The sequence below is a fragment of the Phocoena sinus genome, chromosome 1, assembly GCF_008692025.1.
Source record: "Phocoena sinus isolate mPhoSin1 chromosome 1, mPhoSin1.pri, whole genome shotgun sequence".
Classification (NCBI taxonomy): Eukaryota; Metazoa; Chordata; class Mammalia; order Artiodactyla; family Phocoenidae; genus Phocoena; species Phocoena sinus.
In genome coordinates, this window is record NC_045763.1 from 98148211 (window position 1) to 98163066 (window position 14856).

Below are 14856 nucleotides of genomic sequence, written 5' to 3' on the forward strand. Positions count from 1 at the left end.
GTGAATATTCATATACTGCTGCAGAAATACTAATGTGTCTGATTACGGGGGGCTGCCCCAAGACCCCATGGGGGGTGTTATGTAATTATGTGGCATATGTACCATATTACCTTTCAACAATAAAATTGGAAACAAAACTAGTTTCCAAAACCAGTCTGGTCCCAAGGCTTTTAGATGAGGAGATGCAGGTCTGTACCACTTTTGTAAAGAAGATGACGCTGCAAGCGGGCCCTCAACAGTGTGGGATGACCCTGCGCCATTTCTCTGGCCATCTTTCTCTCCTGTGTTCCATGGTGAACATTTTCAACCCCTTCCACTGTCTGAACCTTCTGACCTCTCCTCCCAGGGCACCTTACCCCCAACAGTTGATTTTGCCTCCTGCTTTATGGGGAAAACAGAAGCCACCAAGACGAAAACTCCCTTAGATGGCGGAGACAGAAACAGAATATGTATACAGCCCTGCCCACAGCTGCCCCATCCTGTCCTCCTTCTGTCATCTCCCAGGTGAGCAGCTCAAGGGTCCCCTATGGCAGACAGCTCCTCTTCCCTCCTCTAGGTCTGCTGCCCTCCATCAGCTTTAGGTATCGTCAAGTCACTGCATTAAAAACAAAAATGAGACAACAAATCAAAAAGCAATGCTCCAGATTTCGTAGCCTTCCCCCGATACTGCCCTGTCTTTCATTCCAAGCCTAGCTTCTCCAGAGTATCCATCATTTCTTCCCCTCTGCTTCTCAACTCTCCTCATTGCTCTCTGTCTTCTGGCCCCATTGCTCCCTGTACAGCTCCGACTAAGCTCACCCATGACCTCGTGGCTGTAGCATCCTTCACTCCATAGCAGGGGTCCCCGCTCCTCCCTGACGGCCTTTCTTCCCATGGCCTCCGTGATCCAGCCCTCTCCTGCTTTTCCTCCGGCCTCCTCTCCCTCCCTGTAAGATCCTCTTCTCTGCTTTAAACTTGCAGATGTTGACTTGCCCCAGGCTCTTGCCTCTTCTCACTCTATCCACAGCCTCAGGGCAATCACTGCCTGTACACCTGCTACGCGCACATTATACCTCCAGCTCAGCGCTCTCCTCGAAATTCCAAACTCATTTGTCTAACTACTGGCTTGACATCTCCTTGTAGATATCATTTTTTTTTCCATCTTTATTGGAGTATAATTGCTTTACAATGGTGTGTTAGTTTCTGCTTTATAACAAAGTGAATCAGCTATACATATACATATATCCCCACATCCCCTCCCTCTTGCATCTCCCTCCCACCCTCCCTATCCCACCCCTTCAGGCGGTCACAAAGCACAGAGCTGATCTCCCTGTGCTATGCGGCTGCTTCCCACTAGCTATCTACCTTACGTGACACATTAAACTCAGCATTTCTAGAAGGGATGCTTTGATCCCTGTTCTAACCTCTTAGACACTGACCCCTCTTCCACTGTTTCCACATCCACCGGCTCAGGTCTGCAGGCCAGGGCTGTGGCCGTCACCCTGGCATCTCCCCTTCCAGCGCCCCCCATCTCCAGTCCGTCACTAAGGTAGACTTGTGTTTTCCTGCTATACCCTCTCTGTCTTCACCACCCTGACCCTAGGCAACGCCACCATGACCTCCCACCTGAATCCCAGGATGTGCTTTTCCTCGCAGATCTGCCGCATCCACTGGTTTCTTTAAGAAATGCCCATCCGATTGTTTCCCTCCTCCTTCACACCCCTTCGTGCTTTCCCTGGTTAAGTGCCTTTTTAGGATCAAGACAGGGATCCTTACGGGCCTTTGCTGTGACTCCTCTGATTCTCCCAGCCTCGCCTGTGCCACTCCTGCCTTGTCCTCTCCGCTTCCCTACACAGCTCCCCGTGCGAGGAGAGTGTCCTCCTCCGTCCCCCCTCAGGGCCTCTGCACACACTGTTCCTTCTGCCTGAATGCTCTTCCCTCCCTTCAGCAAGGGCAGCTCAAAGATCCCTTCCTCTGGAAGCCTTCCCTGACCTCCTAACTCACTCAAATCCCCCTATCACAGGATCTCCCAGCGTTAGGTACCTGGCTTTCCCAGCCCTTGTCACTTTTGCAACGTAGCATCTATTTATGGGGTCATTTGACCAATGTCCATCTCTCCAACCAGAATGTCAGCTCCACGCGAGCTGGGACCTTGCCTCCTATTGCTCCTCGTGGCTCCCCACCACCCAGTACCAGGCCTGGCCCGCAGTAGGTGCTCAGGGTTTGATGGACGAGTGGCTGCATGTCGTATCCACAGGGAACCCACACGCGTTACAGCTGTTGAGTGTACAGCGAGGGGGAGGGGGTGGGAGGGTGTCACCTCCTCATGAATGACAAGGGGCTCTCGGCTCCTTAAGGTCTGGGCTCGGGGCTTTCTTGGTGGGCCAAAGATGGCTTTACCTATTTTGTGTGGACTGAGGGACTGTAATCTCCCCTGGAATGCATCTCCCTCCTCCTCCCCTAGCCCATCGCTCTGCAAGCCTCCAAGCTTGCCAACGCCTTCTCAGCTGGGCAGTGACTCCTGGTGCTCAGACACGCCTGGGAAGCTGCTGAGATGGTGGGCCTCTGTCCTAGATGTTAGGACTGAAATATTAGAGCTGGATGGACCCTAAGCCCATCACTTTACTGTACACACAAGGAACAGACTCTCTTATAGGCATGCAGCAAGGGGCAACCGGGCCAGGACCACTTGGGGCTTGCGCCCACAGGGTGAGTAGTAGATTCTCTAGTTCGCTCCTTGCCTCCCTCCTCTGTTTGGAGTGAAGCCACTTGGGTCCACCTCAGCAGCAAAGGTCCAAAGGGAAAGTGGTCTGAGGAGTATAGCGGCAGACCAGCTGAGTCAGGAGATGGTGCTAGGAGGGCGCCATGGCCCGATGTCAGACGATCTGTGTTTTAGTAACTCCTCTGCCCCGGCTGGCTGGCTCCAGTACTTCGAGTGAGTTATTTCACCTTTGGGTCTTAGTTTACTCTTCTAAATGTAGATAACAATTCCTTCCCCCACCAAAAAAAACAAACAAAAAACCTCCCCAAAGAACCCAAAACCCACCTCTGTCCTGACCAGGTCAGAGGCATTTTGTCAGGATTAAATGCTCCTATGAGCCAGGCATTACTTGAGACTGTACATTTGGTCCTCACAATCATTTTTGGAGGGAGACTTTATTATTATTCCCATTTTTCAGATGAGAAAACAGAGGCTCATAAAACAGGCACTCTCACGTGCCTAAGCCTTCTCAGCTATTTAAAGAGGGAGTCAGACTTAGACCTGGGTCTTTCTGACTCTAAAACCCTATGCTGGGCCCAAGCCCTAGTCCCTGCATTGAGGAACAAACAGTAAAAGGAAAACAGACACGAAACGCGTTTAGAAATTGCCCCAAGCCATCTAGATACTGTGGGCATCCTGGCTCCTGTTGGGTCTGAGGGCAGATGGACAGGTCAGGTCGGGGCTCCCCTCTTCAGGAAGTGTCTGGGTTCTGTGCTTCAAGCTGGGTGGGTTGGGGGTGATTCTTCTGTGATCTAGGGCCTGTTGATGTATATGAATGAACTTAAGGTTTTTTTCTTTTTTGGAAAAGGGAGTTTGGGTGGGCAGGAGGAAGAGGTTGGTGTCTTTTTTCATGGTTTGAGGTGGAGGAGGGAGACGTTTGTGTTCTTAGTTGTCTTGTACGGTTGTGCAGGCTGTATACTGCACGACTCCAGGAGGCACCATTCACACTGTAGTCTAAGTGAATGTCACTCCCTAGAGTTTGCCCTACACATCATTCCTGATGGCCTTGAAGATGTTCCTTGGTATGATAGCTCCGTGGTAAGCAACGATAGCAGTTAAAATTAACCGAAAACTTACTATGTAAACATGTAGCGTTTATTTTATCTTACCTGGCTCACAACAGTCATCTGAAACTGATACTCTTTTTTGTAATTGAAGTATAGTTGCTATACGATATTATATGTTACAGGTGTACAATACAGCGATTCACAATGTTTAAAGCTTATACTCCATTTATAGTTATTATAAAACATTGGCTGTATTCCCTGTGATGTACAATATATCCCTGTAGCTTATTTGATAAACAACAGTTTGTACCTCGTAATCCCCTCCCCCCATTTGCCCCTCCCCCTTCCTTCTCCCCACTGATTCCCTCTAGTTTGTTCTCCGTATACCTGTGAGTCTGTTTCTTTTTTGTTATATTCACTACTTTGTTGTATTTTTTAGATTCCTGATGCTCTTGCTATCTGTGTTTTACCCATAGGAGACCTGAGGCTCAGGGGGTGTTAGAGGAATTGCCCAGGCCACACGTAGCTCTTTACCACTGTGCCACGCTGCCTCTGGACTCCGTGAGGCTGAGGAATTGGGGTGTGGTGGGAATTCCACTGCACGAGAATAAAGCCGTTATCTTTTTTTTTTTGGCTGCGCCGCCTGCTTGTAGGATCCTTAGTTCCCCGGCCAGGGTTCGCGCCTGGGCCACGGCAGTGAAAACACCGAGTCCTAACCACTGGGACGCCAGGGAACTCCCTAAGCCATGATCTCTGTGTCTCTTTTCTTCCCCTGCCATGGTCACCCCTCCCCCACCACAGCTGGACAAGATGCTGGACCCCCAGGTGTGGCGGGAGGCAGCCACACAGGTCTTCTTCGCCCTGGGGCTAGGCTTTGGGGGTGTCATCGCCTTCTCCAGCTACAACAAACAGGACAACAACTGCCACTTCGACGCCGCCCTGGTGTCCTTCATCAACTTCTTCACCTCGGTGCTGGCCACCCTCGTGGTGTTCGCTGTGCTGGGCTTCAAGGCCAACATCATGAACGAGAAGTGTGTGGTCGAGTAGGTGGCCCCTTTCTCCTCCTGTCCTTTTCTCTCGCCGTCCACCTTCCCCTGGGAGAGTCCCCCTCCACCCGCGCTGGGCGATGGAGATCAGAGGAGCTCTCTGTCCCCAGCCCTGGACCACAGGGACAGCTTCAGAGATGTCTCCATCGATGCCCATGGCATCCCGCCTGGGTGTCTAGGAGGTACCCCCAGGATGGTGCCCAGTCCTGCCTCTTTACCTGAACTTTTTTTTTTTTTTACCTTTTATTTCAATTTTTTTTGTTTTAAACCTTTTGACTTTACCCTTCCCTTTGTGCTGCAGGAATGCCGAGAAGATCCTGGGGTACCTCAACACCGACGTCCTGAGCCGGGCCCTCATCCCTCCTCACGTCAACTTCTCTCACCTGACCACTAAGGACTACGCGGAGATGTACAAGGTCATCAAGACCGTGAAGGAGGACCATTTCTCAGCCCTGGGCCTCGATCCCTGCCTTCTGGAGGATGAGCTGGACAAGGTATGGGGCAGGCTGTCCTTCCAGGATGGGCAGAAAGGCAGGTGTGGGAGTGCAAGACCCAGAGACAGGCCATGGGTGGCTGGAGCTTGGGTGCAGAAAGCCTCCAGGGACTCATTTTTTTACTTGATAAGTGAGGACGTACTATGTGCCCAGAGAAGCACAGAGGGAAGGTGCTGGCCAAAACCCCTGCACTGAGGTAGGCTGAGTCTCTCTGAGAAGACGAGGCAGGTGCACAAGTCCCAGAAATCAACGGGAACGGGGACGGCTTTCACGTGTCTTGAATGGGCTTCCTGCGCACCCGTCTCTGCCACGTGTAATGCGTTTGGAACAGTGCATTGGACACAGCATGCAGAAAGTAAGTGTTTACATTAGCGTCTGCCCTTTGCTGTCTATCCCCTGGGCCCTCGTGACAGAGCCGTGAGCCGAGTATTAATGTTGTCTCCTGTTTTACAGGCGAGCAGCCTGTAAGCTGGGAGCCTGCTTGAGGTCTCACAGCTAAGAAGTAGGGGAGCCAGGGTTCAAATCTTGATGCTTCTGCCCCTCCCCCAGCTGCCCCACTCCCACTGCCACAGTGACCCTTAGCCCCTGGGGAGGGCAGGGCAATGCTGCCCCTCATTAACGTGCAGGCCCAAGTTTGGACACCTTGCTTCTATCCCCGTTTGCACAGCTGGAAACTTTCAAAATGACTGTTCTGTTAGGAGGGGTAACAGGAGAGAGATGTACCCACGGGGTCCTGGGATCCAGCTGGTGCCAGGGCTCACATGGGGCTGAGCCAGCTCCTCTCAGTCAGCCTCGATCAACCCTCCCCTTCTCCGTGGAGCCAGGGAAGATGACGCTTTCCCTGTGCTCGTGAAAAAGTCAGCTGCATTCTACTGGCGCCAGCCTAATGCTGAGGGACTGTGTCGCCTGTGAGCTCTTCCCATGTGATCAAGAGTGAAAGGGCCATGTCTGGGCACCCCTGCCCTGGTTTCTTCCCCAGGTAACTGGCAGCATAAAGGACGGCGCCCTTCCTTGAGACCCTGCCCCATTCTCACAGGCGTGGCCGGGTCCTCTGAATAGAAGTAGGATGGTAGGGCTTCCCTGGTGGTGCAGTGGTTGAGAGTCTGCCTGCCGATGCAGGGGACACGGGTTCGTGCCCCGGTCTGGGAAGATCCCACATGCCATGGAGCGGCTGGGCCCGTGGGCCATGGCCGCTGAGCCTGCGCGTCCGGAGCCTGTGCTCTGCAACGGGAGAGGCCACAACAGTGAGAGGCCCGTGCACCGCAAAAAAAAAAAAAAAAAAAAAAAGAAGTAGGATGGTAGCAGGCTTTTTAAAAAACATTTATTTATTTATTTGGCTGTGCAGGGTCTTAGTTGTGGCATGCGGGATCTTCATTGCCATGTGTGGGATCTTTGTTGCCACGTGTGGGACCTTCGTTGCCGCGTGTGGGATCTTTAGTTGCGAAATGAGGGATCTTTAGTTGCGGCATGCGGGATCTGGTTCCCTGACCAGGGATAGAACCCGGGCCCCCTGCATTGGGAGCACAGTCTTAACCGCTGGACCACCAGGGAAGTCCCCGTAGCAGTTTTTTTACACAATACAATCTCGATAACATCTAAATGGCAAGAACTACACTCTCACAGACTGGGGAGGTGTTCCCTCGCAGTCCGCAGACACTACAGGATAGCGAGAAGTGATGTCAGCGGACAGTGTGTGGTCAGTTCCCTGTGAGCAGGGACCTGGGCATTAAAGCAGTGGTTCTCTACCTTGGCTGCCCATCAGAGTCACCTGGGGGCTTTATAAAACCCTGATACCCAGCTTTACCCCCAGGCCAAACAAATCATTGTCCTCGTGGAGGGACCCAGGCATCAGTGTTTTTAAAAGGCTCCAACGTGAGTCCACTGGGCAGCTGAGGCTGAGACCGCTTCGGTAAAGTCTGGCGTTCAGAGCTGGGGGCGGATGCATTGCTTAGAGGAGGAGAGTCTTGAGCTGGGTGTGTTTCTAAAAGTGAGCATCTCCATCTGAATCACCTGGGGTCCTTGGACAACTCGTAGATTCCAGGCCCCACAGGTGAAGTCCTGAATTAATGTTTTACTCCCTGGGGAGTATTCTCTTGCCCACTCACATTTGAGACCCACTGGCTGAAAGCAAGAGGATTTAGGGGGGGCGGGGATCTCTGTGAAGGAGGGAACAGCTATATTCCTAAAGCTCTGAGGGCAGAGATAAGGAAGCAGGGGGCCCCCAGGTGGGCGTGGACCCTCACTCAGCCCCGCCCTCCGCACCCGCCCTCAGTCCGTGCAGGGCACAGGCCTGGCCTTCATCGCCTTCACCGAGGCCATGACGCACTTCCCCGCCTCCCCGTTCTGGTCCGTCATGTTCTTCCTGATGCTTATCAACCTGGGCCTGGGCAGTATGATCGGGACCATGGCAGGCATCACCACGCCCATCATCGACACCTTCAAGGTGCCCAAGGAGATGTTCACAGGTAACTCCTCCCGGCAGCCCCCGCTGGGCTTGTGGGCTGTCCAGGGGAACGGTGAACAGGTTGTGACTCTGACTGTAGAAAGATTGGGTTCCCACTGGGTTATTCATGACGCCATACTTAGAAAGCTCCACCCCCCCACCCCCCACCCAACCCGGCACACAGCTGGAGCCTGGCTACGCCACCCAGAGAAGAGCACTTCAGAGCCAGAAGGGAGAAGGCTGTTTGGGAATCTGTGCCAAACCTGGGCTGGGAGATAGGCCTCTTTCTTGGTTTGTTTGCCCTTCTCCCCAAGGGCCTGCTGAGGTGTCTTAGCAGGGGTGGCCTCCTCCGTGCAAGCCCTGCACCCTGTTCCATCCCTGTCACTCCCAGCCCCAGGGTGCTCCCTGCCTAGTAGAGTAGGAGCTCAGAACCTCAGCATCTGGACCCCCTCCCCACCTCCGTGCAGGGCTGGGCCTACCAGAGGGTGGGCTGCAGGCCTGCTGTGAGGAGGGGTGAGATGGGAGGGACCTGGGTGCCCCTAAGACCCCTGGGGCACCACCCACCCTGCACCTTTGGCCCCATACCGGCCTCCCGTCTCTCTGTAGTGGGCTGCTGTGTCTTTGCCTTCTTCGTGGGGCTGTTGTTCGTCCAGCGCTCCGGAAACTACTTTGTCACCATGTTTGATGACTACTCGGCCACCCTGCCGCTCACCGTCATCGTCATCCTTGAGAACGTCGCTGTGGCCTGGATCTATGGAACCAAGAAGTAAGGGGGACATGGGGGAGAGCTGGGGACAGGAGGAGGGGTCTATCCCGCCCATCATGACTCCCTGGAGAGTGCTGTGTTCCCAGGGCTGCTCATGAGTGGCGCAGGAGATCACAGAGTCAGAATGTCAGCCAGAAAGTGCCCTTACAGATCACTTAGGGAAACTGAGTCTCAGAGAGAGGACACGACTGTCCAAGGCCACTGGGCTGGTGAGAGAGAGAGCCAGGCTGAGGACATGAGTCTTGCGGATTCAGGCGCTGGCATCATCCCGAATGGGCTTAAACTACCATAGCACCTTTCCTGGGTACCAACTCTTCAGAATTCTGTCAAGTTCATTAAGCCCTTGGTGGGTACACAAGAGGCCCCTGCCCTCAAAGAACCCATTGACTTCAGCAGCCTGACTCATAGTTCTAGAGTGAGCTACAAAGGAGTATGAGACAATGTGTGGTTTGGGCCCTAAGTTTGGGCTTGGGTGGGGTAAGAGAATTCAGCAATATGAAAGGATTGGGTCTCGTAGCCTGAGCCTCAGGGAAACCTATACACACTGTCAGCCCCTGGCCTCATTCCTCATTTCAGGACAAATCTGTGTCCCCAGGAAGTCCTTTCACTCACTCAGCAACGCCCAGGGCTCCTCTAACCCACTCAGCCTGACCCACCCCGATGTCTAGACCTGGTCTCAGAATCAGACTGTCACAGGCCCTGCTACAGCCATCTACTTCCTAGAGTGCAGGAGGGAACGGGCTGATAAGAGAGAGAGCGACCCTGTGAGCCGGGGTTAGAACAGGCTGCTGGAAAGGCTCTCCCTCTTCTGCAGTCTGGTGAAGCCCCGTACCCCTTCTCAGACTGTTATTTTTTAATGCACAAGATAAAATATATAAGATTATATAGGAAACTAGTTATATTAAAAATTAGCAAAATAATGTTTAAAATCTGTGATACAGTAATATACGTGTATTTTATTTTTACTGCATTAAGTTACAAGATCTAGCTGTGGGTCTAATAACAATGGTAATTTCAAAGCAGTGATGAGCATAAGTGATGTTTGTCGGTATCTCAATTGTAATGTGATAGGGAAATATCTGTGATTTAATCAGTTACTTACAGCATCTTGGGTACTGTTAATACTACTGTTGTTGCTTGCACTTATAACAGAAAGAAATGCAAGATTTCAGCTAGGTGTTACTGAGGTAAAGATGATTTTTTTTTAATGCCATTCATGTACACAGCCTGCCAGCCTCCCGGAATTTCACCCACATGCCCAGTGGTTAGGCATCCCTGAGTCAGGACGGCCTTCCGCCTTTGGACACTAGGAATGTGCACTTCTACCTCTCTTCCAGCAGGGGGAGTCTAGAGCCAGGCCAGCACCAGGTGGGCTGGGTGCCCAGCAAAGCCCTCTGGAGCCTGTCCACCTGCCCAGGGCGTGTCCTGTGGGCTGTATCATATCCCTGGGTGAGGTGTGACGTGACATCGTCAGAGGAAGTTAGGGGAGGACGACAGAGCCTTTTCAGAGGCCAGTGGGGCCACAGAATAACGTATTGAATGCGAAGAGTATAATAGCCTGGGAGGGAGGGACTGGTCAGTGAAGGCTTCCTGGAGGAGGTGGCTGGGGGGCATGTGCCGGCATAGTGAGGGTGCCAATTTCTGGACCCTGCGCTGTGCTTGGCAGGTTCATGCAGGAGCTGACGGAGATGCTGGGCTTCCAGCCCTACCGCTTCTATTTCTACATGTGGAAGTTCGTGTCTCCACTGTGCATGGCTGTGCTCACCACGGCCAGCATCATCCAACTGGGGGTCACGCCCCCGGGCTACAGCGCCTGGATCAAGGAGGAGGTGAGAGGCGGGGGGCCTGAAACCCCAGGGACATTGGCTTCTTTCCAGGCCTTTAATGCCACAGGTGGTAGAGATAACCCCTTATAGGGCAACTACTCAGTGCCAGACCCTGCCAGAGGCTTTGCACAGCTGATCTGTAACCTTTACAACAACCCAAAGAGAGAGGTGGTGTTATCGCTGTCACACAGATGGGGAAGCTGAGGGTCAGAAAGGTGAACGCACTTGTCCAGTCTTTCTAACCCATGTTTTCTCTCCCTGTGGAGTCCATGGAGTGGAACCACCCCAACTTTTTACAAGTGCAGAAGCTGAGACCCAGGGAGGCTCAGGCCCTTAGCCAAGGGGACCAGCTAACCCAAGGAGCAGCCCCCGATGAACCCCATCTCTGCCAGTGCCTGGCCGGGATGAGTGCGGCGGGGAAGTTGTCCTGGAGTCTGAGAGGGTGAGGCTGCGGCAGGGCGGGCAGCAGCCCTCACCCGTGTCCACCCCTAGGCTGCCGAGCGCTACCTGTATTTCCCTAACTGGGCCATGGCTCTCCTGATCACGCTCATCGTCGTGGCTGTCCTGCCCATCCCTGTGGTGTTCGTTCTGCGGCACTTCCACCTGCTCTCCGACGGCTCCAACACCCTCTCCGTGTCCTACAAGAAGGGCCGCATGATGAAGGACATCTCCAACCTGGAGGAGAACGACGAGACCCGCTTCATCCTCAGCAAGGTGCCCAGCGAGGCGCCCTCCCCCATGCCCACTCACCGCTCCTACCTGGGGCCCGGCAGCACATCGCCCCTGGAGACCAGTGGCAACCCCAATGGACGCTATGGGAGTGGCTACCTCCTGGCCAGCACCCCTGAGTCGGAGCTGTGACCACCGCCCCGCCCTGCCCGCCTCGCCTCCCATACCCAGCCAGCCCACGTGTCCCAGCCTGGCTTTTCCTTCCAGGCCAGGCCCTCTGCCCAAGGGGAGGGGCTCTGCCCTGCCTCATCCTCCACCCCAGTCCCAGCTGACTTCTGCTTCCTAGATCTGAGTGGGGGCTGGGAGAAGCTCTGTCCCCCAGTCTAGGCCCCCAACCCAGCTAACCTTCAGAGATCCCCTTACCAAACTACAGCTGAGTTACTGGAAACGCCCAGACGTCCCGATTCCCAGCACAGGGGAGACTCCAAGTGGCCACTCCGGGGGTCACTCCACACTCCCTCTCTCCTGCAGTTCTTAGGTCTCGGAGTCCCTTAGGTCTGTGCTGCTAGGGAGTGGTGGTGGCACAGGGATGGGTTGGGCGGGGTGCCCCTTTCCAGAGGTGCCCAGTTTAAGGTTGGAGATGGGGCAGAGGTGCCAGGACTCAGGGCTTAGACTTTGGGATGGAGTCTGCAGAAATCCCCAAGTTCTGTTTGGTGAGGCAGACGGTGCCCTCTGGTTTCAAGCATGAGCCTTGGCAGCGGGGGTGGTGGGATGAGGGGGCTCCTTGGCCCCAGGCTCAAGGTGGACCCTCCAGTGTTCTTGGCCCTGCCTGGGGTGGGGGGGTGTCCTCCCGCATCCTGCCTGGTAGGGCAGTGACTGGCCCCAGAGCCTTTCCCACTTCCATTAGAGCTTAGCCTGCCCTCTCCCCACACCCCCATCCGGGAGCCCAGAGTCGTGGCCTCTGCCTCTGTCCTCGAGACAGGAGAGGTCTCCAGAGCACACCTGATGTCTCACAGCACAAGTCAGATGGTTTGGAGCACAGCTGTGAAGCACACCCCCTCCCCTCTCGCCAGGGGCCTGACTTTCTTGCTAGTGGCAGCTTCTGCCCTGGAGCGGCAGTCCCTGGAGTTCAGGGGCTCACACCTGGGAAGGAGATAATTTCACTGCCCCTTTGGGCCGCCGCCTCTCTCCTTGTACAAGCACAGCCACCCTGTGTGCACGTCGTGTGTGGATACCTCGGAAACCTTTCCCAAGCCGCCCGGCCCGTGGCGGGGTGTGGGGGGCACAGGCTGTGCTGTGGCCACTGGAAGCTGCCCAGGGGGAGGGCCGGGCCTCTGTCCTGGGGCCCAGCCCTGCGGCACCCCACCCACGCTTACCTTTGCCTCCCCCGGAAGAGGGCCGCCCTCGGAGTGCAGGCTAAGAGGATTGGAACCTGATTGGAGGTCAGAAGTCTGCAGAGAGATGAATGGACTGATGAAAGGATGCAAGGATGGGTGGATGGAAGGAAGGAGGGGTGGGGAGGAAGGAAGACTGGCTGGGACAGCAAACCTCCATCTTTGCGAGCTGCAGTGGGCAGGGCAGGGGCAGGCCTGGCTCCTTCACACAGGGTCCGGAGTCACTCTTATGCCCCTGACTGCTCTCAGCCCTGGGAGGGACACACTAGGCCCAGGGGTCCCTCCTCCACCCCTTAGTCCCTTGGTTTTCCCCGCCCCCCCCCCCCTTGGGGTCCACTCGCCACCTCCATTCCTCGTCCTCCTCCCACACGTGCTCCCATTTCCAGCCCTCTCAGCCCCACCCATCCTTCCTGAGTGTGTGGGGGGAGGGGGAGACCCACATCTCCACAAAGACATGAGCTTCTGGGACACCACGTCACGCCTTAGGCCCCCTCACCTGACAGCACCTCCTACCTGGCCCTGTGCCTAATCCCAAGCAGAAATAGCAACAGGAAAAGCAAGGCCCCAGGAAGACACTACTATATATACTCTATACATTCTATTTCTATTGTATATTCAATCTGTACATGTGGGTGTAAATGCTGTTAAATGACAAACCCAATATTATACTGTGGCTGGTGGACTATTTTCATCCTCAGTGCTGTAAAGATCTATTTTCATTGTATATTTGATATATTTTTAATTTTGTAGCGTGTGGCTGGACCAGGCCCCATCACGCCAGCCTGTGACAGGGCGGCTGAGCTGGGGCCGTCAGCTTGGTCCTCGTGGGCTGGGTAGTGCTCGTAGCCGGCTGCCATAGGCCGGGCCCTGTCCTGCTGCGTCTCTGCCATTAGACGTAGGGCCCCGAGCTTGGTGTGTGCGTGTGGGTGTGGGTGCGGGTGCGTGTGGGTGTGGGTGCGTGTAGGGTGCTGACTTGTGATCCCCGTGTTCACCACGTTCCTGAAGGCCATGCTGCCCTCCTGCCACCTCCTTCTCCTCTCAGCTCCGTCAGGCGAGGCCTCAGGGCAGGGTTCCGTGGGAAACCCATGTCCTGGGAAAGGCACATGCCTCTCACTGGTGACTCATTGCCTTCACCCCATTGGGCTTGCCAGAAACAGGGAATGAGGCATCTTAGGGGAGTGGGAGAAGTCCCCACATTTATTTTATTTTCTCGCTGTGCCCACTGGAGACACAACGTCTTCAGCTCCGGGGAAAGTGCTGGGTTCCTTAAGATGGTGAGACCCCAAGAGGGCGTCATCTCACCGCACCTCTGTCCTGTGTTTGTCCTTGAGACGTCCCTGACAGTGTTCGGGGGAACAGCCGCCCCTCCCCTGTGCTTCTGACACACACACACCTCTGCTCACTCCTCAGGGGAGCTGGGAGTGGATGGGGCCGATGGGGTCAAGAGCAGGTAGGGCATCTGACGGAGAGAGATCCAGCCCCAGATTCCCTGGAGGAGCAGGACGTGGCCAGAGAGGGGCAGGCCCTATGTTCCAGCACAGGGTCCCCACCCCACTGACTTTGGTGCTGTCCATGCAGTGCCCACAGGGGACAGAGCAGACTCCTGGGCAGAGCAGGGCAGGCCAGGGGTGTACCTGAAAGAGTCCCTGGTGGCTGGTTCTGCCTCTGCCCGCCCTCCAGCCCCAGTCACCAGCTTCTTGCCCAGGGAGCCCACTCCACTGAGGCAACGTGAAGCCTGAGGCCCAGATGGGTGGACGGGTGGGCACAGAGGTTGATGCCAGCCAGGTTGGCTTTTGCCCTCGAGCAAAAAGTCTGTGGGGACTAGTGCTAGGAGAGGCCCTCCTGACTCAGCCTACGGGCCGTGAGGCTGGGGGCCAGAAGCTGTGTGGTCCCAGGCCCACGCAGGCCTGCACTAATACGGGGAGGGGGCTGCCCTCTAGCTTCTTCACAGCTGCACCTCCCCCCTCCCACTGGAGTACATGTTGGGACGCACCCGACTCCCTGAGCGCCCACCAGGCCCCCAAACTGGGGGGGCCTGCTGCCCCTTCACCGGAGCCTAATGACTGGGGATGGGGGAGAAGGGCCCAGCGTCCCTTCTCATCCTAAGCACACATGCCAGGTGTCACTTTCGGTTCTGGCGCAAGTTCAGAAAAATTCTAGTCCACGTGCCCCATGCTGGTCAGAGCCCTGGGTCCAGACCACTCAGCCCAGGGGAGGGGATGAGGCTTTGTCACCCCTGGAGCCCCTCCTTCCTCTCTACACCCCCCATGGTGTACAATAAAGCGTCTGTTCTTACCAAACCCCTCTTGCCTTTCTGACCTGCTCTGGGATCGGGGAGAGGGGATGGGAGAGGCCGCGGATCCCGAGGGCGGCTTTGGGTTGAAAACCTGGATGGGATGGGTTGGTGAGGACCGCTGTGGGACTTTGGGGGCTGCCTGGCTGTCTGGCTGTCTGGCTGAGGAGGATGAAGA

The 14856-nt window shown here is 55.3% G+C and overlaps 1 protein-coding gene across 2 annotated transcripts in view; it reads left to right on the forward strand.

Moving 5' to 3' along the window:
* The window catches only part of SLC6A17 (solute carrier family 6 member 17), a 49864-nt gene extending 38324 nt beyond the window's left edge, over window positions 1-11540 (forward strand). The window contains exons 7-12 of one of the 2 annotated variants that reach the window (XM_032645493.1): window positions 4549-4790; window positions 5095-5287; window positions 7560-7752; window positions 8337-8496; window positions 10163-10325; window positions 10815-11540. In XM_032645493.1, the coding sequence (XP_032501384.1) occupies window positions 4549-4790; window positions 5095-5287; window positions 7560-7752; window positions 8337-8496; window positions 10163-10325; window positions 10815-11183 (1320 nt within the window). In that variant the 3' untranslated portion in view covers window positions 11184-11540. The remainder of the gene's footprint in view (window positions 1-4548; window positions 4791-5094; window positions 5288-7559; window positions 7753-8336; window positions 8497-10162; window positions 10326-10814) is intronic. The other variant, XM_032645501.1, reaches the window with a different exon arrangement.
* Window positions 11541-14856: the final 3316 nt, after the last annotated feature.